This window comes from Rhamphochromis sp. 'chilingali', assembly GCF_963969265.1.
Source record: "Rhamphochromis sp. 'chilingali' genome assembly, chromosome: 10".
Taxonomy (NCBI): domain Eukaryota; kingdom Metazoa; phylum Chordata; class Actinopteri; order Cichliformes; family Cichlidae; genus Rhamphochromis; species Rhamphochromis sp. 'chilingali'.
The window spans coordinates 33,706,943-33,734,400 of NC_137937.1; the positions used below are offsets into that span (position 1 = coordinate 33,706,943).

At 38.0% G+C, this 27,458-nt stretch overlaps 1 protein-coding gene across 1 annotated transcript in view; it reads left to right on the forward strand.

Moving 5' to 3' along the window:
* LOC308404373 (phospholipid-transporting ATPase ID-like) overlaps positions 1-27,458 on the forward strand; it is a gene marked incomplete at its 5' end in the record, with an annotated part of 52,256 nt that overhangs the window by 6,574 nt on the left and 18,224 nt on the right. Inside the window, 7 exons of the mRNA XM_080894396.1 lie at positions 14,589-14,647; positions 18,103-18,216; positions 19,627-19,725; positions 24,527-24,588; positions 26,228-26,300; positions 26,658-26,728; positions 26,845-26,927. Of these exons, the coding sequence (XP_080750522.1) occupies positions 14,589-14,647; positions 18,103-18,216; positions 19,627-19,725; positions 24,527-24,588; positions 26,228-26,300; positions 26,658-26,728; positions 26,845-26,927 (561 nt within the window). The remainder of the gene's footprint in view (positions 1-14,588; positions 14,648-18,102; positions 18,217-19,626; positions 19,726-24,526; positions 24,589-26,227; positions 26,301-26,657; positions 26,729-26,844; positions 26,928-27,458) is intronic.

Below are 27,458 nucleotides of genomic sequence, written 5' to 3' on the forward strand. Positions count from 1 at the left end.
GAATCACTTTGTTAAAAACTTCACGAGTGAAAGATTAAAATAACAGTCTCTGTCAGTGTGTGTAGAAGCATGAAAGGGTGTTGGTCTTTAAGACTTATTCAGAATTTATCTGATTTGGCTTATAGTCATCTTCTGCTGTTGAGGGCATTTTACAAGATCGCACTACTTCCAGCAATTGTTGAGTTACTGCAACAGTTTTCGGGACAGAAATCTGAAATATACCCCCCCAACAGCTTCTCTTACTTGTAGTGGGCTAAATTAATAAGCACTATTCTTCACCCTAGGGTAAGATCATTCGTGTGTAGCGTAACATCAGGCTGGATTTATACATTGCTTCTTTAACTTTTCAACCCTTAAATACACCACCCTCTTACTTGTGCGGAGGAAATTTGCCACACTCTTCTTTCTTTCAGTTCATTGAGGGTTCTCTTGACATCCCACAGCTTTTCGAGGTCTGAGGTCTGGCTTGTTAGTAGGCCATTGCAACACCCTGATTCCTTTCATTTTCAGTCATTCCGTTGTAGATTTGCCGGGGTGAGATCATTGCCCTGTTGCATAACATAATTTTGGAAAAGATTTTGCTGTTTAAAATCTGATATGTCTATCTAGAGAAATAAGTTCAATTTAATTCATTTTATTTATACAGCACCAAATCACAACAACAGTCGCCTCAAGGCGCTTTATATTGTAAGGTAGACGCTACAATATATACAGAGGAAAAACCCAACAATCATATGACCCCCTATGACCAAGCACTTTGGTAACAGTGAGAAGGAAAAAGTCCCTTTTAACAGGAAGAAACCTTCGGCAGAACCAGGCTCAGGGTGGGCGGCATCTGCTGAAACCAGTTGGCTTGTCTTTGTAAGGTTATAATTTACCTTTGCAAAGGGGTCAAATAACAATACAGAGTACAGCAGCACTACTGGTATTTGACAAAGAATAACAAAGTTATCTACCAACCATGGCCACAGAATGCACTCAGAACATTCCACGCAAATGACAACTTGTACAGATGAGTAAATCTTAACACAGAGGGTTTTATAAAGACAAAACATAATACCATGGAGCCTTTCCTTCTAGCCATAAGAACAGAATAAGAAAACAGAGAGAAGGTCGAATTCCTAAAAATATAAATCACATCTCACATTTGACTTTAGAATACTTTGGTGTGCAGAGAAGTTCACAGTTGCGTCAAATAACTGGTCCTGTGGCTACAGAACAAGTACACATTAACACCCCTGCACCACCGTGCTTTGCAGTGTGGGTTTTTGTTTATATCCTGTGTTTGGCTTTCTCCAACATGGCTGTTATAGAAGTGTGCGCACTGGCTGATGATCAGTTAATCAAGTGCATTTTATTAACAGCACCTGGCTGCTACTTCCCCTCTTAATGCCTGTAGAAGTAGTAAGGGTGTACTTAGTTTTTCATGGGACTGCACAGCGTAGTTAACACTGTATAGTTCTGCTTTGGTAAAGCGCTTTACTTCAATTCAATAAAATTTTGTTTGTATAGTGCCAAATCACAACAACAGTTGCCTCAAGGTGCTTTATATAGTAAGGAAAAGACCTGGCAATAATACAAAAAAATTAAGAAAGCTCTTGAGCAAGCTCTTTGGCGACGCTGGAAAGGAAAAATTTATTTGTATAGTGCTTTACTGGTCCCTAAGGACTAGTAATGGCAAGCTACATTGTAGCCACAGCCACCCTGGGGCGCACTGACAGAGGCAAGGCTGCCGGACACTGGCGCCACCGGGCCCTCTGACCACCACCAGTAGGCAACGGGTGAAGGGTCTTGGCCAAGGACACAACGACCGAGACTGTCCAAGCCGGGGCTCGAACCGACAACCTTCTGATTACAAAGCAACCTCCCAACTCTTGAGCCGGCAGAATCAGACTCAGGGAGGGGCGGCCATTTGCTGTGATTGGTTGGGGTGAGGGGAGAAAGACAGTACGAAGACACACTTTGGAAGAGAGCCAGAGATGAACAATAAATAATGATTAAATGCAGAGTGGTGGATAAACACATAAAAAGGTTAGTGAAGAAGAGACCTATTGTAGTGTAACTAAGGGAGGATTCAGGGTCGCCAAAAAGGAAAGTTTTAAGCCTAATCGTAAAAGTAGCGACTGTGTCTGTCTCCAAATGAAAACAGAGGAGCCTGAGGCTCTGCTTCCCATTCTACTTTTAAATACTCCAGGAATCACTAGTAAACCAGCAGTCTGAGAGCGAAGTGCTCTATTGGGGTGATATGGTACTAGGAGGTCTTTAAGATAAGATGGCTTCTGCTTATTCAATAAAATTAAATTTGATTCAGAATTTAACAGGAAACCAATGAAGATAAGTCTGTGTAGGAGAAATATGCTGTCTCTTTCTTGTCTCTGTCAGTACTCTCACTGCAGTATTTTGAATTAACTAAAGGCTTTTCAGGAGTTTTTAGGACATCCTGATAATAGTAATAAATGCATGAACTAGTTTTTCAGCATCACTTTGAGGCAGGATGCTTCTAATTTTAGTGATATTGCACAAATGGAATGAATATTTGTTTAATATGCACACTGAAGGACATGTCCTGGTCAAAAATGTCTCTGAGATTCCTCATGATGTTAATGGAGGCCGAGTTAATGCCAGAGTATTACCATCTATTGAAGTTACCTACCAACCAATATACCCACTGAATAAATGAATGAATACAATGAAAGCTAAACAGAAGAAGACAGACATAATTTCCTAATCCCCAAAATAGTTTTAGGTGATTGGCTAATTTTTGACTCAATTATATGTTGCAGCTCTACTTACCTCAAAAGGCTGAAGTGTACGGAAACATTCAGACTGTAAGGCAGCTATTATTAGCAAAAAGACAGATAACACTAGTACTTGCTGATAGAGACACAGGAGAAAACCTAGGGTGGAGGTTTGGGAATGCTGACCCCTGAAAACCAGGATCACCAAAGACAAATTTCAGTTTTTCTGTTAATCATTCTGAGATTATAAGTCACAAAGTCACAGAGCTCAGAGTAAAACGATATGCAAACTGAACACGATGACACCTTCTACAAATATAGTAGGTGGGAAATGACTGCAAAGATAATTCACCATTATCTCTGCTGTCATTTCAAAGGTTTAAATAACCACAAAGAGACAAAAAGCAGTAAAACATAAGAAGACAAGAATCAAAAACAACGTCAGAGAGATGACTGATAAAAAATACATAGGTGGGGAAAAAAATAACCGCAAACACCCAAAACAATCGCATCAGTTATGAGAAACCAACAGACTCATTTTGTGTCTTTACTACGGTAAGTCTGAATTCGTCCAGTGTAGGAAGCAAACTAGTCTTCCCCCAGAAAACAATCCAAAAGTTTTTTTGTGCATCCTGCTCCTATGATGTGTAGGTATGCTTTAAGCATTGTTTGTTTCATCTTTTGATCTGTGAGCTTTTCCCATCCCTAAACATAATCAGGTAGGAAGTCACTAGAGTAAAACAGCGAGTGAAAGCAAAACATAACCAAGAACAAGAGCTGAACTCCAGTCTCATCAAAAGTCTGCTGGGTTTTTTGTTTCACTTTTTTTACTGTGTTAAAATGAAACCACTACCATGCGGCGATTAGAGGAAGAGTTACACGATGCTTTCTATGGGAACTAACTAAACTAAGTTTGATTTGTTCAGAGGAGCTGATGTAGGAAGGCTCAGGCATCTCACACATCATTGTGTGTCAGATAATGCAGTGTTGTCAAACTACTGGTGTGGCAAAGTGTCACTGGATTATAATATTCATGAGAAGGCTCTGTCACTTCCAACGCATCATTTTTCATCAGTCAGTGTTACTCTTGCAATGAGATGCATTTGAACCAAAAGCACACTCTTTTCTTATTGGTGTATAAATCTAACAGCTACTTTCAACATCTTCTTCATACACATGGGGTCTTCATAGCATAACTCCACACTTTTTTTTTGTCTGATTTGTACACCAGATGCTGGGATCCTCTTCTTATTAGGCAAACGTCTCAACCACATGGATACACTAGTATATAAAGCTAAGAAGAGTTTGGATGTAAATGAGTCGAACAAAGCGTAAAATAGTCCAACGTTCTTCATTTAATCTTTTATGTCTCTGTTTTAGAGACGCTGTAGCTCTTTGTGTTGTGTGACGTACTGCTACCAAAGTCTACCTTGTGCGTTACTGTGAGACACAGAAAACACCTGACAAACAATTATATTCCTTTAATCTTTGACTGAGAAGCTCTTAAACTTGTGATAACATTTAATAGCCATTAAGAGTTTTCCACTGCTGAAACTTTTGTAAATGTTTCCTTCTTTTCTACACACACCTTTTCTCCACAGTGAAAACAGGGCCCATTTATCCAAAGCTCTGTTTGCCATTAGACAAAACACACAGAGAGGGAACATGCTTAGGGCTCTGAAAAAACAGCAGCTGTGCGCATTGGCTTATCTGTTACTGCAGGTCATCGTCTGATTGGTTCTTTTATGGAAACTGTTTTGCAACAGCTCTCATCTGCATGTGCAGTGTTGATGTCTATTTCAGGATGGCACTGACATTTGATGTTTGCGATATGTTGATAGCTTGTTGGAGAGCTTTTACCGAAGCTTTATAAATTTGACATAAATATTATAACCACAGCGCTTCAGTGAAGCGGAAATGCATTTTAAGCCTGACGTATGTTATCTTGGGAATTCTTTGGTTTCCTCTAACCTTTAAAAAACATGTTTTGAAGTTTTAAACTAAGGCTACGTTCACACTGCAGGTCTTAATGCTCAATTCCGATTTTTTGATCAAATCCGATTTTTTTGTCTCCTCGTTCACACTACAAATAAAATGCGACAGCAAACGCGCTCTAGTGTGAACGCTCAAAGCGGCCCGCATGCGCAAAAGAAGATGTCACACACAACGCGCTCTGTTTAGACCAAGAACAAACAGTATTGTTTGACTGATGGCCGTTAATATAAAGACTTCGGACTTTACGTTTCCCAATTTTTGCTTTAAGTTATTTTGTTATTTACATAATAATGTAAATAACCTAATAATGATCCTTATTGCTGTTTAAGAGAGGAGCGGTGCTTCAAAGGATAGCTGCAGATTTCTGTCAGAATCTGCAGATTATACAGTACAAATAAAATGTTTACGTTGTCTTCCCAACAGTTTCACTGACATCTACACTGGATGGCTAGGAAGCGTTCGCGATGTCTTCTCGGGCGCTGATAATTGGCTTCAGTCTTGTGTCGGTGACGTAAAAGGCGGATTTAATGCGACTTGACCGTTCAAACAGCAGTCGCTTTCTAAAACATCGGATATGTATCGGATTCAGTACCACATACGAAAGTGACCCAGATCGGATTTGAAAATATCGGATTTGCGCCGTTCACACTGTCATAGCATGATCGGATATGGGTCGCATAGGGTCAAAAAAATCGGATTTGATGCGCTTTCGCCTGCAGTGTGAACGTAGCCTTAGACACCACCTTTGTTAATCCACAAGTCGCTTTTGTAATTAGTCATTTGATTGCTTTGTTAGCCTTAAGTAGTAGAAAACCATCCTTTTTCAGACTGGACAAATACAAAGGGAGCTTTTCTGTAATTTGGATTCATGCACACAGAGGAAAAGAGTCTTTCTTTCAGCTGCAATCAAGCAGTCTGTTTTGATAATAGAGCTCTGTTCAGCTCAGAAACCAGAGATCACCGATTGGACAAGACAGCCTTTCATTTGTGTGACCTCTGACCGGCCACAGGTGACTCTGACAACTTGGATACTCTTACACACCTTTGTTTGCATGATGATGGTGTTTGCTGCACTTTAAAGAGGAGAACTGCACAGAGAAAGTGTGCATGTGTGTGTTTGTGTGTTGTAGATGCATAAATCTGTTGTGCGTTATATATGTATGATCTATGCTGGACGATTTTAGTGGGAAGATCTGATGAAGGTTGGGATAAAATTAAGTTTAGCACAAGTTTTATTGTAAATTAAAATTGGGCAGCTAGCAGTTATGTTAATGATGATTAAGTGTAATTGATTCTTGAGTGTCTGTGTGTGTGCACGTTGAAGATAATTAAAACAAACAGTAGTGCATTCATCTGTGAAAGTGGTTTTATTTAAACCACAGTATGTTTATATTCAGTCTCCCCTTGACTCACTTATCTCTTTTCCACTTTGGTTTTAAAGCCAAACGTGAGTCTCAAAATGATTAAAACAGCACAAGTACCATAACTGGAGGAAGTCTTCATCCACTCCAATGTGAAATGTAGTTTTTAAGGATGTTTGACTTTTCGACTCTTTGGTTGGCTTTGTTGACAGATGAATATTTAAAGGATTTGAAAGATTTGTTCTTGATTTGTGTTATTCAGTTTTGTAAGAATTTCCCTACATAGCTAAGCTTTTCGCAATCCATGCCCCCGTGTACCTGAAATTTCAGCAACCAGGAAACTATTGGCTTCCATATCTGCACCGTACTGTATAAAAAGCAATTATCAGACTCTTCTCGTGCTTGATATGATTTATCAGTGAGTGAACATGTGATATTTACAGTAAGAGATTACACAACTCCAGCATGTTTCATGAGCCTGCAGGTTGAATTACATAACTAAACGCAAAAGAATGTTTTGTTTTGTTTATGTGTCATATAACAAAATACACATAACAAAAGTGGATGCCTGGTGCTTCACAGGATCCATAAAAACATGGAAAATCTGCAAACTTACATTAAAAAATGTTCTGCAAAACTATAACCACTATAATATCTCCATGAAACTGTGATTACATAAGAAGTGAACGTAGGAAAATGTTGTGCTCCTCTGGAAAAAGGAGGTGTGTATATAAAACCTTTGGGCCTTTCTTTAAGAATTTACAAGACATAGTCAAAACTAAATGCAAAGACTTTTGTGCAGCAGTGATGGCTGCACAAGTTTCTTTGCATATAACCTAACACAGGATAAGGATATACTGATAAGTCTGCTCTGAAAATTAAAACACGATACAAACACATTCTCCTGTGCTGATACTGTCAATGTCTGCACTTAAATTTGTTTTTATACCAGTGAAGCTCTTTGCAATTCTTGAATATGCTTCTGATATCGCTGCACAATAACACAGAAACATTATGCGTCACTCCAAAAAAAAGTTTATGAAACATCATATTGGTGCCAGATCTCTTTTAAAGATCAGAAAAAGTTAATATAAAAAATAATTCACAAGAAAATTCACTCTAAACTTATCACTAATTCAATACAGGTGTGTATAGTTGTAGGAGAAACCCTTATATTTATCTTGCGACTCATGCAGTGCCTAGATGAAGAAAATTTGCATTAATATCCTTAAAAAAATGAACAGTTTACAGAGTACAAGTAACTTTAATTATATTTTGTTAACAGTACTTGTACGTTGTAATTGATCAGATCTTAGCGACATTCTAAGCTAAAACAGCTGGTAAATCTCTCAGACCATCCATAACTTATTCAGTGGAATCAGTTTGGTCTTTGTGGTGTGTCAACGCAGCAGTAAAACTTGCAAAGTCACAGTCTGCCAAAACCAATTGCATGGATCAGAGAAACTTGAACAATCCACGCCATTTGACATTTGAAATCTTGCTAAGTCGTCCTGATGGCTGCAGAGGAATAAAATGAAACTTTTTTTCCTCTTTCACCAGGCTGGACACGCGTCTCGCTGTCGACCCACATGACTTCTGTGTTTGTCTGCAGAATAGACAGATTTTTTTTTTTATTCAACTGAGTCACTTAGTGAATGAATGAGGGGTTTGTTTCCCAGCATTTAAGGGGTCTTGATGCGTGCTCAATCATCCAAGTAAGTAAATCCCAAAAGGTTGTTCATCTGGATGTAGCGTTTTCAGTGGGAGAAACATTTCTCAGACCTCACAGATATTGCTCCTTCAGTAGGCTGGTTTGAGTTATTGTGCAAATGTACTTTTTAAGGTTGGGGAAACCTGCAGTCAGCTGAGACTGAAGAAGTCACTTGGATGGGTGACAAAATGTTTCTCCCCCTGAAAACGTTACATCCAGATGAGCAGAATCAACCTTTTGGAACATTTAAGGGGAGAACATTATAAGTGTTTGTGTTTCTCACAGCTGCACACGTGGAGAAACTCTGGCTTCCTGGTATTTTTTTTGGTGTAAATAATGACATAACAAGTTTCCTTAGAAACCTCACTTGTTCCATCAAACAAAACTAGTCTGTTATCACAGTGAAAGTGAGTCCTGATAGTGTTGTTTTGTAATCTATCATTGATTACAAAGCAAGTAAGCTCTGTTGACTTTAGTTGGGCAATGCGTCAAACCCAGTTTTTACTTCAGCGCACCATTTCCACCGTAAAATTTCCTATTAAATTCTTCTTAAAAAAAAAAAAGATTATAAGCAGAGTTTAAAGTGGGATTTGGAAGTTGGGCAAACGTAGCAGTCCACCGTGGGGTTAACGAATTATTTATAAATAAGTGACATAATTCATTTGTTCTTTGTGTACAGGCTGTGATCCATTCACCTGTGCTGCTATTCCGAGATTCACTGCTCTTTGTGGAGTTTTCCACAAGATACAACCAGATATGTCACAAGCTACATGGATGATTTCCAAAACTGAAGATATCCCTAAAGCTAGAATAACAGATAGAATTCAGTGAGCGAAACTAATCAATATCACCTAAAATATAAATGTCTGCTACCCTTGGTGTGCCTCACATCTCCCATGAAAACCACAGCTTGCTCTGTACCACTGCATTACAGAGCATTATTACCACATTGCTATAAACTACCAAGTTTAGCCTGGATTAAACCGACCCAGACTGCCTAAAGAAAGAAGAATGTCTTGGTTTAGGCGGACTGTGGGATGTCACTGTTTTCTTGTTATTTTGCAAATATCTCTAAGTATGCATTAACAGACCTTTCAGATTTAGGTGCTGGAGTACCGCCCCACAATGTTTTCCATAGAATTAGATATATCATTTGTGGTTGTAGCAAGGTTGTGTGTGTAAAAGGAGGCACAACTACTCTTTCTAAAATGAATCAAGGTCTGGTTAGAGTGATCCACTGGGTTGAGGTGGACCTACAGAGCAGAACAAGGTCTATTACCATGAGTTACAGTTCAAGTTAATGGAGGTAGTTTGCCAGACACTGGGACTCAAGACTCGAGACAGCTGAATGACGCTGAAGACCAGCAGTGACCAGATTTTCATAGTGAGAGCAAAGGGATTTACCAGTAGTAAATCAGCCATGTTTTTGTCTTAGATGGATGACAAATTAACCAGCCTAGGAGACCATCCAAATGTAGAGTGGGAAAAACAGCCTCATGTGAAAACATTCAGATTTAAGATCGTTCAAATAGTTTCATTGTCTAATTTCGTCTTTCTACCCCACTCTCATTTGAATAATTCTGTTTTATCGATATCACCTCAGGGTCATGAGATTTTAAAGGACATCGCAATTAAAATGTGCAACATTAATCTGCAGGGTAATCTTGATAAAGGGGAGTAGATGAACCCAGACTGCTTTGCACTAACACCGAGCCGCTTTAGGCACGTAACTGTAACCAGCGAGCAAAAGCAAAATTAAAAGTATCCTAAAACAAAGTCTGAACACAAAACTCCAAAACTGTGTGAAAACTGAGGCCCTGGCTTCTTAAAACAGACCATTAGCTCACAGCATCAAATATTGCTTCTCACGATGCTACGAATCAACAAAGCCGAAGGACATCTGATGCTTTTTGTTGCGATGCCTCAAACAAAGCGTCAGCGTGCGATGCTTGGAGATGAAAGTATGTTTCACAATGCATTGCATAAGTATCCGGTGGATGTTTTTTTTTATTTATTTTTTTTACTCTTCATATATTTCCCAGCATGCATGCTGCTGAAGTCATTGATGGGCGGCTATCTGATCAAAACTGAAATCAAGATAGTTGCACATCAGTCACTTCCTGACACCATCATTTGTGAAGAACTTTGGTCAGAGGGGTCACACTGAGACAATGTTACTAGCAACAACAATCACGATCTTGTGATTGTTAACGCTACAGAAAATCCTGTGATAATAAGAGAGGTGTTACAGCTTTTATTCAATCAGTGAATAAATAGTTTACAAATGGTTTTTATGTTACGTTAGCTAAGAAAATAAAAACATGTGAACACTGTATTTCGTTATGTTAAATTGCCCAACCCCGACTGTATTAGTGTCTTTGTGTGTGTGTGTCTGTGTTTGTGTGTTCTGTATGTATTTCCATACTTTCCTCACATTCTTCAACAAACTCATATGGTTGATATTTATAGCTCCAATGCTGACGTCACCTTGGCAACCAAAGCTGAGAGGCGGGATTCAAAAACCACAACTACTTTTGTGACACACGCTTGCTTCTCTCTCATAACCACATTTATGCTCTGTTCTTGTACATTTCTTGAACCTGCTAAATGTTTTGTGCACTGTATGTGTGGGTGTGTCAGTCTTGTCGCTGTCACACGTCAACACTACACAACAAGCTGTATATTTGCTTTTTAACATTAGCAGATTTTTTCTTATTCAGTGCATTAAAACACAACATCCTCACAGCAATGCAGTCCCACATTGAGATGGGAGAAAAAGCAAAACCTTTCTGACAAATGCCGCCTTGCTTTTGACAAACACCAGCTCTGCCATAAGCAAGGCTGTGAGATAGCTGATAACAGTCATCATGACTGTCTCTATGATTCCTACTGCTGCTTATACACAGCAAAATCTCCAGTGTTAAATTAACACTAGAGAGTGTCTATATGGGTCCACACCTCTGAGTGTTAAATACAACACTGTTGAGTGTTAAATTAACACTTTTGACAGTGTTATATGTTTAAAAGTAACCTAGTCAGTTTTGAAGATTAACAAAGACTAACACTGAGCAGTGCTGGTTTTCTAACACTGGAATATTTCTAACATTTTGAGTTATTTTCCAGTGTTAGAAAATCAGCACTGCTCAGTGTTAGTCTTTGTTAATCTTCAAAACTGACTAGGTTACTTTTAAACATATAACACTGTCAAAAGTGTTAATTTAACACTCAACAGTGTTGTATTTAACACTCAGAGGTGTGGACCCATATAGACACTCTCTAGTGTTAATTTAACACTGGAGATTTTGCTGTGTAGAAATGAAGTTGCATAATTTCCTGTGTAACTGACATTATGGTTCCTTCAACTGTATGAGATGTTTCCACATAACATTTTTTAACTTGCATCAAGTTGTTTGTTTAAAATCCTGTCTTTTTAAGAATGTTTCAGCATTTTGAGAGTTTAAATGTCACATCAAACAATATTTAGAAAAAATGTTAGCGGGGAATGTCAGGAAATGATAAATGGGGGTTCTAAGTATCACACTACTTTGGACCTATGACTGCCTCTTTAAAGTCAAATAAGGTCAAACTTTTGTCTTTAAAACCACACTTAAAGTTCTATTGCATTTGTTTGTATTGGCAAAATTTGGGACACGATACTTGCAAAAAGTGACTCTAAATATCACATTACAGATTTCACAGTTCTAACTTTTGCATTTCACATCTGTTTTTCTTTCAAGTTGACCCCAAAATGCTGTATTTTTACTGCATTATAAACTTTTTAAGCATGTTTCAAAAGAACGAAGAAAACAAAATGAATATATGCAAAATGTAATACTATTCCATTTAAATGTTGTGCTCTTGTTACTATTTTTATTTAATATTTATTTCTAAGGATTTGATGGAAAATTTTTCATTACCTTGCCAAGGTAATAAAAGTTTTCCAAACCTTCCTGGATCTAGTTCTGGATCTAGAGCTCCTGACCTAGAATCTAGATCAAGATCGACTTTAAAAGGTAATTATTCCTGAGATGGGCCAAGGCTCTAGTTCAAACCAACCAATCAACCCTTACCCCACCTCTTTGGCAGAGGTAATAATCTTGACTTCTGTAATCATGATTCTCTCTTATAAACTTGCAATTAGTTTGGGGATGTTAAATTTATTGAAAAAATCTCCAGTGTTTTACCCATACCCTAACCCAACCAACCAACCGACCAACCCTAACCTCAGCTCTTTGGTAGAGGTAATAATCTCGACTTCTGTAATCATGGGTCTCTCTTACAAGTTTGCAATTCAATTTGGGATGTTAAATTTATTGAAACATTAGAGTTTTACGCATTTGCTGTTGATCAAATTCTTAAATAATATTAAATCCTAATAATAATTTTCTTTCAGTGAGTTTAAAATTGTGCCATGTGCTCCCACCAGAATTACAAACACCTTTTTGTCATAGAAGCAAACCCTTTTTAAATCTACATAAATTTCTATGATTTAGTAATGACATATCATTCTTGTTGCATATAAAATTTGTCTATTTATTTTGCACTAAATCCATTTTGACAAGTTACTGGTTTAAAGGGATTTGCGTATCCTCTTACATAATCCATGTGGTTAGGTTCGGCATTTGGCATTAACAGCTACACATGGTGTTCCTCACTTGGCGGAGACAGATACCACGTCCAGATGTTGCTCCTGGCTCTGCCCTCTTCCTGCCCTGAATGAGAAAAGAAGAAGTGGATTTGTGGCGTAAGAGGGGAGTATCCCCCTGAGTCAAGCTGTCCAGCATGGGAAACGTATGAAGAGGCCTGATGTAGACCTAGAGCAAGGGGTTTTGGCACAAAAAAGACGTCTTTTCCTTCATTAGATAGCCTAAGAGCTGTGTTTTTTCAGTTTTTTCCCCCTATATCGTAACCATTTCCTAACACACCTTCCATTTAGATGTCTAAACCTTTTCTCCCTGGCCTGAAAATTGTTTCTGGTAAGAAACAAAATGCCTTTTAAAGGGCATTTTGAGGAACGATTACCTCATAGAGCACATTACGGGAAAATGCTCTAATGACGGCTGGCAGCAATTCCTACTTTAACAGCACTGATGTTTCAACTCTTAGTTTCCAGGAGAAAGGCAGTAATATATTCGAGAGTGAATTTACTTCCCTGTAAGGGAGATAATTAGTGACTCATTTGTATCTTTTGTTAAGCCACATTATGACGATTTCTCTTGATCTTAACAGATCGGTATGATGGGCAGATAGCAGGAGGAGGAAGAAGAGGAAAAGAAGATGTCATTCTTTGGGCTGGACTGTGTCAGGAAGAAAGAGAGGGGTAAGGTTTGAGCAGGTTTAGTTTATTAATATCAGCAGATCGCCATAATATTTACCGTCTGTATTTTCACTACTGACATTACTGAAAAAATAAAATGAAAAACAGTCTCAGCCTAAAGCTTTGGAAGAACTTCCCCAGCAGATTTAGTGTTTTTATAATGGCGTTTAAATAATTCTAATATTTAGAGTTCTAAACATTATTGTTGTTTTATATACAGTGCTTGACAACATTTCGACAGCAACTTTATTTCATCAACAGCGAAAAACTTGGCAGTAAGTGAAAGCTCCAGAACTTCAGCTGATGACCTGGGATTGTTTTTGTTAGTGTCAGGGAAGCAAGAGTAACGGGTTAGTGAGGTACGTTAAGCCAAAAGCCAGAGATTTCAGTCTCACAAATGATACTGGAGTTAGGTTGAAGGTTTCACTTTAAAATGCATTTTCACTAATAAATTTCTATACATGTTTTCAGTACAAAAAATTTCTTTGGCATAGAGTAGAATACAATAGAATAAACCTTTATTATCCCAGGAATGAGAAATTTCGGTGTTACAGCTCTTACAGCAAGGAAAAATAAAATATAAAAGGAAGACACAAAGTGGTAGACTGTGTGGACAAATGTGGAATATAGACATTAATATTGCACATTAGTGTGCCCACTAGCAGAAAGCCTGGATTTACTAAGAAATTGATAACTACTATTGCATACTCGAGCCAGCAAACTCAAAAATAGCCCAGCTATGTCGAACTTGCTTTACAGCAGATCGTTCTGGTGAACCCTAATTGAGTCATTGAGGCAGATAAACAGGTCCCGAGACTGTTTATTCAATTAGCTTGGCTTCGGGGCAGACTGAAAGGAAGCTGGGTTATTGACAAGCAAACAGAAGACTGGGTGGAGGCAGCTCATAGATTCAGTTTGCTATTTTTTCCCCTCCTAAATTAGCAAAGATTAGGAGATGCTATAAAATGCTGCAAACCTGTTGAAATATGGACTGGTTCCATTATGGCATGAGGACAGAACTGGTGTTGCACCACCAAAAGCACCAATTCAGCATAAAATAGGTTCCAGTGGGGTTCAGGTCAGACTCCAAAGCACCTGCCTCCAATTTTACAGGCGTTCATCATAACAAACGGAACAGGGGTAAAAAAGAGGGCATAAAAGTTAGTTTTTCTATAACAAGTTATACTGTATTACTGGATTTGAAAGAATTTCTAAATTTGGCACTAAAGCAGTGTATCATTAAACAAGGCCCTATTGCATTGTTGACAAGTCAAAATACTAGTGGGGGGAAAAAATCACTGCTATTTGCGTTTCACAAATTTATAGCATTTATAGTTTCTACACAGTTTTTTATTTTTTCATGCCAGAAAAAGATAAAAATCTACTCGCAGTTAAAAAAAATATTTAGATACAAATCAATTATGGTCGTGCTTTTTGTTTTTTCATTTTTGTCTTTTCTTTTGCAGAGCTGGAAAGGAAAATCAGAGCAAACGACCGCGAGTACAATCTCTCCTTTAAATATGCGGTAAGTGCTGAATAGAGTATACACTGCGTGTGTGTTATTGGTGAGTTTTCCACTCACAGTTCATCAAAGTGAAATTCTATTGTCCACTACAAACATGACTAAAATAGAGATGGAGATCAACAACAGATGTTGTCGCCCACGTATCTTTTAGACAAAACACTGTTAAACACAATTTCTGTCAGTCTCAATATTAACAACAGGAAAAAAACCTCCTTGGGGCTGTGTTTATGTGTCTGGATTTTATCAAGATACGGGCTGTCAGCCAAAACCAAAGAGCTGAGGTTGTTGTTGAGTAAATGCCTTCATTTTCTGCTCTGAGTTGCTGCTGTCAAGGCCAAACCAGTGTATCAATAAATGTTACGCTTTAAAAACCAAAACGCGAACAAGAAGTTCTTTTAGTCTTGTGAACATAATCATTAAAATGTATCCAAAGCAGACATCATATAAAGTGTGTTCTTTTAGAATTTAGAATCCTCTTTATGGAGGATGCTGTTACTTGAAAAAAAAAAAGAATAAAAAATTTGTAAATAATAAAATTTTCAAAAGGTGTTTCAAATAGATGTTATTAACGCTAAGCTGTGTGTTAGCTGTATGCTAACATTCGGCTTAAAGAGGACACAGCCATTAGCAAATAAATGAAAACAGACATAAACAGTCATTTCCTCTGTTTGGGTAATTGTACATTTTACAGTCAAAACAAACTTTCAAGCGTGTGGGTGGTTGTTCTTAGGGAAGAAATGCAGAGATAGCGTGACACGTGAGCTGCAGTCCAGCGAGGCGGTGGGGCTTCTTGATAACATCCACCTGGTGCAGACAAAATGCCTCTCACTCTTTCAGATATCTGTAGGGACGTCAGAAGAGTCACATAACATCCATCAGAAAAACCCTGTGATACTTAAGGAGGAGTTTCATTACAGATTCTGATCTGATTAAACCGTAGACAAAGACTTCTCTGAGGATATTTAATCCTGTGTATGTATTTTGGTTCAAACAGATTAACCTCAACATTTTTAAATGGGTTAATTTTACTTAATCTGAGAGATGCTCCTAGGAAATGTAGTGTAATTATCAGTGAGACATTGTCCTACAACGACCTAAAAATATCTACAAAAAAATATAAATTGAGCAACGCTGAGAGTGGTTAATGCCACAAACAGGTTGCAAAATGAATCGTTTAATACACTAAAGTTTATAACCATTGAGCAGCTAAGGAATCTGTTTTTACCAGTGATAGAAGCTCGAGCGTTTGTGAGGCAAAGCATTTTTCTATTTTATTTATTTATCTATTTTTCTGTAGAACCTCTGCTTTCAGCCTCAGTCACGTCACTTTTACTGATAAGTAAATTACTGTGTGTATGCTGCTACTTAATCACAGATGACTTGTAATCACATAGACAAAAACATGGTAGGAAACCATTAAGCAGTGAACCATTCACCATGTTTTTGTATATACCACTGCAAACATGTAATTACATTCTTTCCCTTAGTCTGTGTTTTGTCCTGTTTCTGAAAGTTCTTTTCTTTCTTTTCTCTTTCCCATCACCCTCCAACCAGTAGCAGCAGATGGCCCCGCCCCTCCCTGAGCCTGGTTCTGCTGGAGGTTTCTTCCTGTTAAAAGGGAGATTTTTTTTTATCCCGCCGTCACAAAGTCCTTGCTCACAGGGGGTCGTTGGATTGTTAAGGTTTCCTTCTAAATACTGTAGGGACTTTACCTTACAGTATAAACCACCTTGAGGTGACTGTTGTTGTGATTTGGCACCATGTAAATCAGGGGTCTCAAACTCAAGCTGTGGGGCCTCTGCTGGCACTGTCATCTCACATGAGGCCACTTTAGTGTTCAAGTAGTACCAATCCCTCAACATGTTTCTGCTCTCTGCTCATATTGCCTTCCTAATATATCATTTTTTGCTTTTTAAAGAACTTATTTTAACGCTGCACTCAGCAACAAACACATCCTCTCTAACAAAAATGTAACTTCAAAGGCCAAATTGCTTTATAGTTCTTCACGTCAATATACGGCCGCAAGTAGGTGACGTGGGCCGAACGTTTGAGACCCCTGATGTAAATAAACCTTAACTGAACTGAATAGTAAGACAACCCAAATTAGTGAATGCTCATATATGTTTTACCTTTATAGAAACGCTTGTGGCTGTTTGCTCAAAGTCTTACCCTTTGGTAATGAGTTAATCTCATCTTCAGTCACTAATTTAATCAATAATTACAAAGTCTGACTGTGCTTAAAGTCAATATAATGTTTCACATTGGTTTGCAGATGCTGCTGGACTTGCTGCTTTTTCAGTAAAGATCCAGAGTAACAGGATAATCCATGACAAACATTCTCTGTTGGTGTCGCGACCGTGGTACGATGTGTCACTGAAGTTTGTTGAAATAAGGCAGAGAGGCTTGGCTCATTTTTTTAGTTTGTTGAATAAAACATAGGAAAATGTCTTATTGAGAAGAGTAGACACAGAACTGCATCAGGGATATGAGGTCTCACTCAAACAAGTGCTTTCTAACTTTATTACTTTCTCAGGCTGATTACAGAGTGCTCTGATTATTAAATTAGTTGGTGTTACTGAGAATCTTTTCAGGAATATTCAAGCTGTACTCTCACTCTCCTTTATGCTACCTGCCTTTGGACCCAAACATAATTTTAGCCATTCAGTTTCCAAATGACCAAAAGCACAGGCAAATATTTCTTAAAAGCCTTAAATGTGATTACCTACCATTTGACTGTCTTATCACCATTTATACTTAGAGCCCAATTTCCATAAAGCAAGCCATTAAGGTTTTATAGATTTATATAAGTGCAGTCCACAGAGTAAGAGCTTCACACAGTGACCGGATGCTTCGGATATAAGGCTTTATTTGTCCAGTAGTTTCCAAGATGTAACTCCTCACAGAAAACGCTTAAACCATGCCATATCTCATTTAATTTGTCCGTCAAGCTCATCTCTTTGTGTACCTCTGTGCCATTTCAAGCACTCGGGCTACACAGATCACTCTGTGGAAATCCCACACTGACCACTTGCATTTGCACTTTGTGTAGACCCCCACATCAGAAGACTTTCAGTCTCATGCGCCCATGCAGCAGAAATGTCATAGCAAGTACGGGGAAGCCCAAGATGCAATTACAAGATCAGTCCACCTAAACTGACCTGATTCACAAAACGCTCTGGCTGTTTAACCATTCGTCCAGAGTTACCCGACACCTCCACCCATCATTCTCCAACTACAACCCTCATGTAAACAGAAGGCTCACCATCAAATTCACAGTAGGGACAGCTAATTTTGTTTCCTAGGTCTATTAATAACTTTAATAACACTTTGCGCTTCCTTAAAAAATGACACAAATACTTTCATTCAACAAACTCCAGAATTTCTCAAAAGTAACTCTGCTGTCAGTTTTATTCTTAAATTTTTATCACATCTCCTTTTCTTTCTGTCTTTTACAGACAAATGCCATCAAAACCTCCAAGTACAACTTCTTCACCTTCCTACCTCTCAACTTGTTTGAGCAGTTCCAGAGGATTGCTAACGCTTACTTCCTGTTCCTGCTGGTGCTCCAGGTGAGTTTTAAGCAAACCTGTCTCACTGTTAGTTGCCTGACACACTAATTACGGAGTGTGTATGACACTTTAATCTTTAACTTCTCAAAGAAAACAATGAAGGATACATGAATTAAATTGTTCACTAAAGAAGGAAAAGAAAGACAGAAGGAATTAAAAATGCAGAAACCCACATAAGGATCTGACGTCCAAAATAAAACTGAAAGAGGGAATAACACCAAACTCCCAGAGACAGCGTGATGCAAACAAAGGGGAACAGAATAATTACGCAAAGAAACAGGAAACAATCCTCAGCCGCACGAATCAACAGAACCACAGATAACACAAAGACGTGATGTAATGACTTATTCCCGAAAAAGGATTTTGTTCTTAGACTCCAACTCTTCTCCCAGTTTGTCCAAGAAACCAAAAAAATTAACCTCTGAAACAACTTCTTTATGTTTAATCAGTAACTTGATATATGTTCAGTTTTGCTTTTACTGTCAGAATCACTTCCTAAAACATCAAAGGAATCTTAAAGTTTGTCCACGGTTCGCACTGCAGTGATATTTATCCGGGGTGGCTGTAGCTCAGGTGGCAGAGCAGGTCAGCCACTAATCAGAAGGTCGGTGGTTTGATCCCAGGCTTCCTCCTGCCTGCATGCCAAATATCCTTGGGCAAGATACTAACCCCGTGTTTGCCTACTGGTGGTGGTCAGAGGGCCCGGTGGCGCCTGTGTCCGGCAGCCTCGCCTCTGTCAGTGCACCCCAGGGCAGCTGGGGCTACAATGTAGCTTGCCATCGCCAGTGTGTGAATGTGTGTGTGAATGGGTGAATGACTGAATGTAGTGTGAAGCGCTTTGGGGTCCTTAGGGACTAGAAAAGCGCTATACAAATGCAGGCCATTTACCATTTACCATATTTAAGGGTGTGCAGTAATCCAAAAACAGGAAATTGCCTCATTATGTGCTAAACAGTCACGTTGCACGACAGAGTTTAAAGTGACCACTGTACCATAACAAAGGAACTTAGACACTGCAGTTTAAATTGATTAATAACCAACATCTGTTTTTTTTCTTAATAAGTGCATCTAATCCACCAAAGTACACAAAACAGAAAATAGCTTTATTTAGATTTCCTATTGAAACAAAATTTCAATGGGAAGCAGATTTTGGCAACTCAAACACTACTCGGCAAACACAACACACATGTATAATTAAACAGAAAAAAATAGCAATAATATTGTTTAATAAAAAGTTGTGTTGACAAAGTAAGATCCTCTTTTCAAGTTTAAAATGGGCATAATGCACACAATCCTTTTTATACACACCTTTCTTTTCATTATGTAAGTAAACATACGCCCATGGCTCTTTACTTTATTCCAACCTGAGTTTAAATAAAGTTTTTCTTCTCTGCGTTTTGTGTTCTTCAGGTGATTCCTCAGATTTCCTCGCTGTCCTGGTTCACCACTGTCGTCCCCCTGATCCTCGTGCTGACGGTCACCGCTGCCAAGGATGCAACTGATGATATTGTGAGCACATTTGAAAATGTCTTCTGCTTTTTTAAGGCTAGATAGCAATGAAAAAACCAACATCTACAACCAAAATAATTCATGTCCTTTATTGTACTATTAGAAAAATTAGAAACTAATAAAAAGGTTACGTTTGTATCCAAATCTTCTAAGTTTGCAATACAGATTTCTCAGTTTACATTTTAAATTCTGCACCCTGCTAAACCTCAAGTACAGATATGTTATCAGTTGTTATTATCCTTCTCATAAACTTAGAATTAATTAATTTCTAACTGTCACAGTTACTTATTGTCAGTAGATTAGACATGCGACCCTCCCTTCTCCAGACAGCTAACAGCGAGTGGCTAAACAAAGACAACAGCTGGTTATAAGCTAACTTTTGGCAGCAAATGCTAGACTGAAGCGTCCTAAAAATCACACTTTCCCTCTGAGTCCAACAAGGTTAGATCCATTTCAAAGAGAGTTTCACTAAAGCCGTCTAACAGCAGCTAGCAGAGGCTGAGCGCAACACTTACCGAAAATAAAGCTTACGAAATCCTCAGCAACTCACCTCACTGTCACTGTCATAAGACAGGAGTGAGCTTCACTGACTCATCCACTCATATTGGACTCCATTCACAAATCTTTACAGCCTCCTCTGGAGTAAATAGACCTGGACACTCGGCATATTGCCAGAGTTGTTTGTTCTACAGCAGCCAAGTAGCTTGAATTAAGAGGGGTAAGAAAACAGAATTCAGTCGACTGCAATCTGCAAAGTTACCGTATCTGTGATGAGATTTGGCACTCTAACTTTTAAGCTTCCAAATGCAAAACAGGCATGTCAGAAGATGCAAACACATCCCCCACGCACCCCAACACCCAAAAGAAGACCATACAACCATCACTATTGGGATTCTCTATTCAGTCAATTTATATAAACATCAAACAGCCCATCTCAAGCTCAATGCCTTTTCAGGTAACAACTTTTATGCAACTGTCTTTTTAATAATAGGATTTTGGATCTGATGTTAACTGTTAGTCACTCATTATGCGTTGCCCCCCATGTCAAACTTTAACTAGAATCTCCTTCAGAAACTGAATAATGAGAATCCCACCTCGCTTCACTTCAGACTTTGCATCAATCATTAACAAAAAGAGGACACCTGACATATTGTCATTATACACATATTGTCTACGACTTATTTATCTGTGTTTCACTCGATTTTTTTTTAAACTTGTCCTTTAAAACTGCTGTAGTGGCTGTCTGTCCTACCATAAAATTACCTTTTTCACACTATAATCTACCATCTCTCTAGTGCATAGTCTGTGTGATATTAGATAGTACTGATGTGAGACTAGAGCAAGTAATATTTGGTAAATTTAACATTATTTTGTGGCCTCCACTCTATCCAGGCACTTCTGTTGCCTAAAAGACATACATTCAACAACATGTTGAATAAAGGCAGCAACATAAAGAAGTGAGGAGAGGGAGCTGCCAATGAAGCTGAGAGAAGAGTAGATATGATTATTGTAACTCTACTCTGGACTCCAACTCGCTCACCTCCAACGATTGCAGCTTGTTCAGAATGCTGCGGCTCGTCTCCTAACCGGAACTGGAAAGTTTGCCTCCATTACTCCAGTGGTCTCTGATTTACATTGGCTGCCTATTAAATTTTGTATTGATTTTAAAGTTCTGCAGCTTACTTTCAAATGCCTAAACAACCTTGCGCCTGACTATCTCACCGACCTCCTCAGGCTCTATGCTGCCAGCTGTTATTTACGATCATCTGCTAAATTACTTCTGGCCCAGCCCAGACTAGGCGTGCCTTTGCCTCTGTAGCACCAAACCTCTGCCTGCTACCCTTCGTGCCTCTGACTCCATTCAATCCTTTAAAGCACGCTTGAAAACTCAACCTATTCCAACTTGCTAATTCTCACCGCTCACTAACTGCTGTATCGTTACTCATTTCTCTGGATTATCATGAATTTTCCTATCTCTGCTTACTAATGCCTTTGTTTGTTTCTCTATTTCACTTTGTTTTAATGGCTTACTGTTCAGTGTAATCATTTTACTGTTTATTCAAGTCAAAGTCAAGTCAAAGTTTATATACATAGCACATTTAAAAGACTAGTGTTCATCAAAGTGCTTCACAATGAAACCGCAGCGCGGGCAGAACAAAGAACAAATAGTACAATTATACTTTAAATTGCATTGACATGGCGTAGTGCAGGCCAAATGAAAGTCAAACTAATTTGTTTCAAAAACGTAGTTAAACAAGTGTGTTTTTAAATGGGACGGAGTACGGATTTCGACTGGGAGATTATTCCAGAGTCTAGGGGCAGGGATGGCAAATGCACGGTCACCTCTGGTTTTTAAATGAGACCTTGGTTGCATTAGGAGCAGTTGGCTGGAGGATCTTAGTGCTCTCTTTGGGTTGTACGGATCAAGGAGATCAGTTAAGTAGCTAGGGGCCAGGTTAATTAGAGTTTTAAAAGTGAGCAGAAGGATTTTGAAATCAAGTGATATTTGACGGGAAGGTTAGCGAGGACAGGAGTGATCTGCTCATGCCTTCTAGTGCCTTCAGTTAAGAGGCGTGCTGCCACATTCTCATAGCCAACTCATTTTCATTATTTCAGCTTCCTTCAGCTGTCTGCACTCAAGCCAGTCTTTTAATCAAGAGATTGGACGCATGTCCAAACTGTTGCTCAATTGAATATTTCTTCAGACATTTTTGCGAAAATTTCAGCCAATTCCGTCATCTGGGAGTTAAAACTGATTAAGAAATAACTTCCCCTCTCTCTACGTCTACTCTACAAATGGCAATGACAGTTTACCAGTCAGGTAAACAATGACAGCACATTTCATTAAACAAAACCCAATGTGCTTAACACAAATGACCGAAAGCTGCAAGTTCAAAAGGGATACGGCTTTTTATTTAATTGTCAGAATGTTTCCTTATTCTTTTATCAATTTGTGAGAAGCAAACCAGAAAAAAAAGCACTTGTAAAACAATGATTTCAGCAGTTAAGGTCAACCAGACAAATGTGCATGTGTGCCGGTGTTTGCATGTGAGTGGAAAAGGACTTAATGCCAAACCATTAAGACTGGCTCAAGGAAGAGAAACAGAAGTCTTTTTGTTAAGCAGCAGAGATCCTGACTGGTAAACGTCTGCTACTTTCACAGGGTCACTTGGTTCAGGGTTAATTTGATCTCAGCATTCCAGGTGTGACCAAGTGTGGTGAGGTAGATGACCTTGCAAAAGCAAACTATGGCTGGTGTTTGGAATGCAGTTGTAAAAGGAGAGTTTTACAAGTTAGTTTCAAGTCAGCTGCAGAGATTTCAAACTTTGTAATAATGAATTTAAAGTAATGCTACATCCCAATAGTGAGTAATTATTGCTCGATCTTCCTGCTTTATACTGGTGAGAGTATATATCATACTTACTATTGTTTGAGTACTTGCGATTGTTTTATTGTACTTTTTATATTTTACATTTATATTTATTATTGAATCTTGCACCAAGGAAGTGGCACTCCAATTTCGTTGTACTGTGTACAATGACAATAAAGGCTATTCTATTAAATCACTTAAATTGCCATTAAATTTTTCACAAAAGGAAAAGACCCAACAGAATGACTCTTGAGGGAGACGTGTTCAAATAATCCAAGCAGAGGAGGGAAAACTGATATACAGACAAATCAAAGGGACAAAGGCATGTAAATGAACAATAAAAGTAACTAAACACAAGACAAACTAATTAAAGGTAGGGCAAACACTTACAAATGCAGATAAAAAAGCTAAAGATAGGAAGCAAGATAATCAAAACATTAGGAAAAAATATCAGACAACGGCAGAAAGTACAGGAACTCAATATAACACAAGAAATTGTTCAAAAAAATGAGATAATTGGAGATGAGAGAATTCACATATGAGTTGTTGCTAGAAAACTAATTGTTGGTTTTAGAAATTACTTACATTAAAACAATTAATTGCAGGTTTTTTTTCTGTTTAAAAAATACTGTCATAAATTCAACTGATCAACAGCCATCAGCAATTGCCAGAGAATTGACAACAGAAGTTAACAGTTTTGGATAACCACTATCTTGATGTGATCTCTTCACAAAGAATTAGGATAAAAAGGTCGGGTGATAACAAGGTGGAATGTAAAAGGTGAAAAAAAATAAGACTTTGACTTCCCAGAAAGCAGAACATAAAATCCAGACAGAACCTCTTCAGGTTGTAACACAGAAAGAACAAGTTCAACATTAACTTTATTTTATTGTGGCTGTAACCTTCATTTTCTCTTCAACAGCCTGATCAGCATCTCTTTAATGTGTTGCCGTACAGATGAGTTTCTGCTCTGTGCAAAGCTTCACTGAGTTTGCCATATCTGAGCTGGGCCTTATTCATATTTGAAACAAGTAGTAACAGTAAATGTTTCCAATCAATAAACCACATTTAACCCTTTTGTAATCTGAATATAATTTCAGAAGGGAAGCCACCCTTCAGTTTTAGCTCAGTAGCAGACTCTCTGTCTCACATACAGAAATAAATAGTAAGTCTATGAGATGAGACAAAGAAGTGTCATCATGGAGGGAAGTAGACGTTTGCCTAAGAGTCTGAGGTTTAACTCAGCTAAAACCCTCTTCATTTTGTACAGTCACTGCATTATCATCTCTTCTCGCATACTCTGTTAGTTGGTGACTGATACCTTTAAAGAGAAATTTGGTCATAAAAAAAACAACAACAAATCAGTGAACTCAGTTTGAGTTTCCTGTGACCTTTTCTGACTCAGTCCTGTCATTTTGTTCTGTTTCCCAGAATCGCCACAGGAGCGACAATCGAGTTAACAACCGAAAAGTCCAAGTCCTTATTGATAGAAAGTAAGTTTGTGTGTGTTTGTGTGGGTGGGTGGGTGCTATGAATCATATCCTCATGCACGGATTCAAAGTATTTGATGTTTCAGCTCTGAAGGTGGAATGTCACTTATGTGCCTGTGAGATCCCAAATAGAGCATAGCTCACATATTTGAAATAGTAGACGTAAGAGCAACAACAAAACAAGTGCTGCCCACCATCCTGCAGCTGCTTCCTGTGGCTATATTGGAGCGCAAAAAGGAAAATACGGGTTCAAAAATATCCACTGCGCTTGGCTATTATCAGAACAATTAAACATTATACATCAAGTGAGGTTCTAATTGTTTTAAGGTCTCAAAATTGCCATATGGGATGTTATCACAAGGCCTGTATACCATGATGTGATGATGTTATAATCAAATAAGAGATAAAGCCCCCATTTGTATTTTTACTTAGGAAAGGTGTGGTGGATAAAAATATTTTAACTTATGTCTTCATTTCCTCCTGGCTGCCTTGCTCACTGTTTAGTCCACAAGCAGCTGCAGGAAAAAGTTTACTTCCTGCTGACACAAGGCCGCCTTCTGTTAAATACGCAAAATAAAGATCACTTCATTTTTAGGACTGGAGTAAATAGTTTATTTCACTAAAGCATATGTCCCGTTCATTATTCTGTGTTTAGTCACTGGGGAAGCAGCTGTGCTACTGAGATTCAGAAACAAACTCATACCACAGTACCTGTATTTATTGTGTTTTACATTCTGTTCTGTTTTTCCATTTAGATTTACTCTCCTATATTTTGTGTACTTTTTTTCTGTTTAATTAGAAATTATCAGTAAATTACTGAGTGATTTTTTTCTTGTCATATTTTATTGTAATTTCCTAAGCTCCATTTTCTTATAAGTTGTGTTTAATATTTGCTCCTGTACTTCAGTTTTTTGCAACTTTGAGGAAAAATGAAGTATATCCTATCAGAAAAAGGAAAATGCTGAATACTATTAAAAAGAACTGATTACAGGGTTGTAATAATCATTTTATTAATACAATAAATAGTAATAATGGTTTAAAAAATTCAATAGTGCCATTAGTATCCAAGAAACCTTTTCAATACATAAATCCCAGCAACAGTAGCCTCAAGGTGCTTTTTATTGTAAGGTAAAGACCTACAGTAATACAGAAAACACAGAAAACCCTGATAACAAAAATATTGTACTGTTTATATAATGATAACAAAAAAATACATGAAAATTATTTACAATCTTTGAAAAACTGATGTGAAAATTATTCCTTTACGTTGTTTTGACATGTTAAAGATTACTGCAAATATTAAGAAAACTTACAAACTAGAAAGAGATCATCCTAAAAATATGTCAGCTGTGGGAATCTGAAACACCAATATGAGCAGAAACATGTAATGGGAAACTTGGCAAAGCATCCAGTTCCAGCCAACTATTAAAAACTCTGGCTATTATTGGCAGATAAATACACAGAGAGATAATACAGGACACTGGCAGGAACATCCAGCAAAAGGAAAATGACTAATATTAGGATGACCTTGGTGTTCAGTGGTTATTTGTGAGCCCTCAGAGCATTTGTTTCCTGACCATCTTCAAAGAAAAGGGAAAGTGATACTGTGCACACACACTTACCAACCTCTCCCTGTTCTCAGGCTACGGAGTGAGAAATGGATGAATGTGCAAGTGGGAGACATCATCAAACTAGAAAACAACCAGTTTGTTACAGTAAGTAGAGCATCAGAGGGTGGAAGTACTTCTTATTTGTTCGTTTTTCTCTTCCCCAACACATAGAATATAAACTGTACTTCATTGTGTTACAGTTTATTGTTGACTTCCTCTGGATGTTTTATTTTGTTCTTGTGGGTTGACTCGGTGAACTTTTAGCATGTCTGTTCAAAGGAACAGACTCATAACCAAATTAGGTTTAGGGGAAGTTTTTCATATTGTAATTTTGACGTTTTCTAAAAGACAAAAGAACAATCAGAGATGTCAGTAAACCTAACGTAAGTTTTTAGTTGAGTAATAAAATCCTGTCATTGATCACATACATTTTTACCATTTATAAATTCTTTGTGATTTCAGGCAGACCTCTTGTTGCTCTCCAGCAGTGAACCACTCAACCTTGTGTACATTGAGACTGCAGAACTCGATGGGTTCGTCTATTTTTCCTCCTTTTTCACATCTAACCACATCCTTCTGTTTTCACTTCCGCTTTATGCAGCCGTCTTCTTTCTTCCTCTTTTTAACTTTCTCGGCTTCTCTTCCTCAGAGAAACTAACCTGAAGGTGAGACAGGCCCTCCCAGTGACGGGAGACCTGGGGGATGATATTGAAAAACTGGCAGATTTTAACGGTGAGACTGTAAACACACACACACACACACACACACACACACACACACACACACACACACACACACACACACACACACACACACACACACACACCCAATTTTTTCAGTGTAATGCACTTTGATGTTAAATGTAAATGTGCTATATAAATAAAAATGACTTACCCTGTTAAGGTTATTCCTCACAGTATACATAGAAGGTTTTATTTATATAATAAATAAATGGCAACCTACCCAACGCAATACTCAACGTAAGACATAATAAATAAGTTAAACTTCATTCACAGTTTCTGTAAAGAAATCTGGAAATGTTGTTTATTGTTTATGGCCTCCTTGTAGTTTTACATGTTTTGACTACACAAAATACATGTTTATGAATGTAGTCAATGCCACTCTTTCCATTAATGCTTATTAACGCTGGTAATTTTCTAAACCAGTTATGCCCAAAACAATAGACAGAGAAAAAATTAAATAAAGCCGAGGCATGTAACGGTTACTATTACAGTTATAGTTATTCTACACTGTTTCTTTATT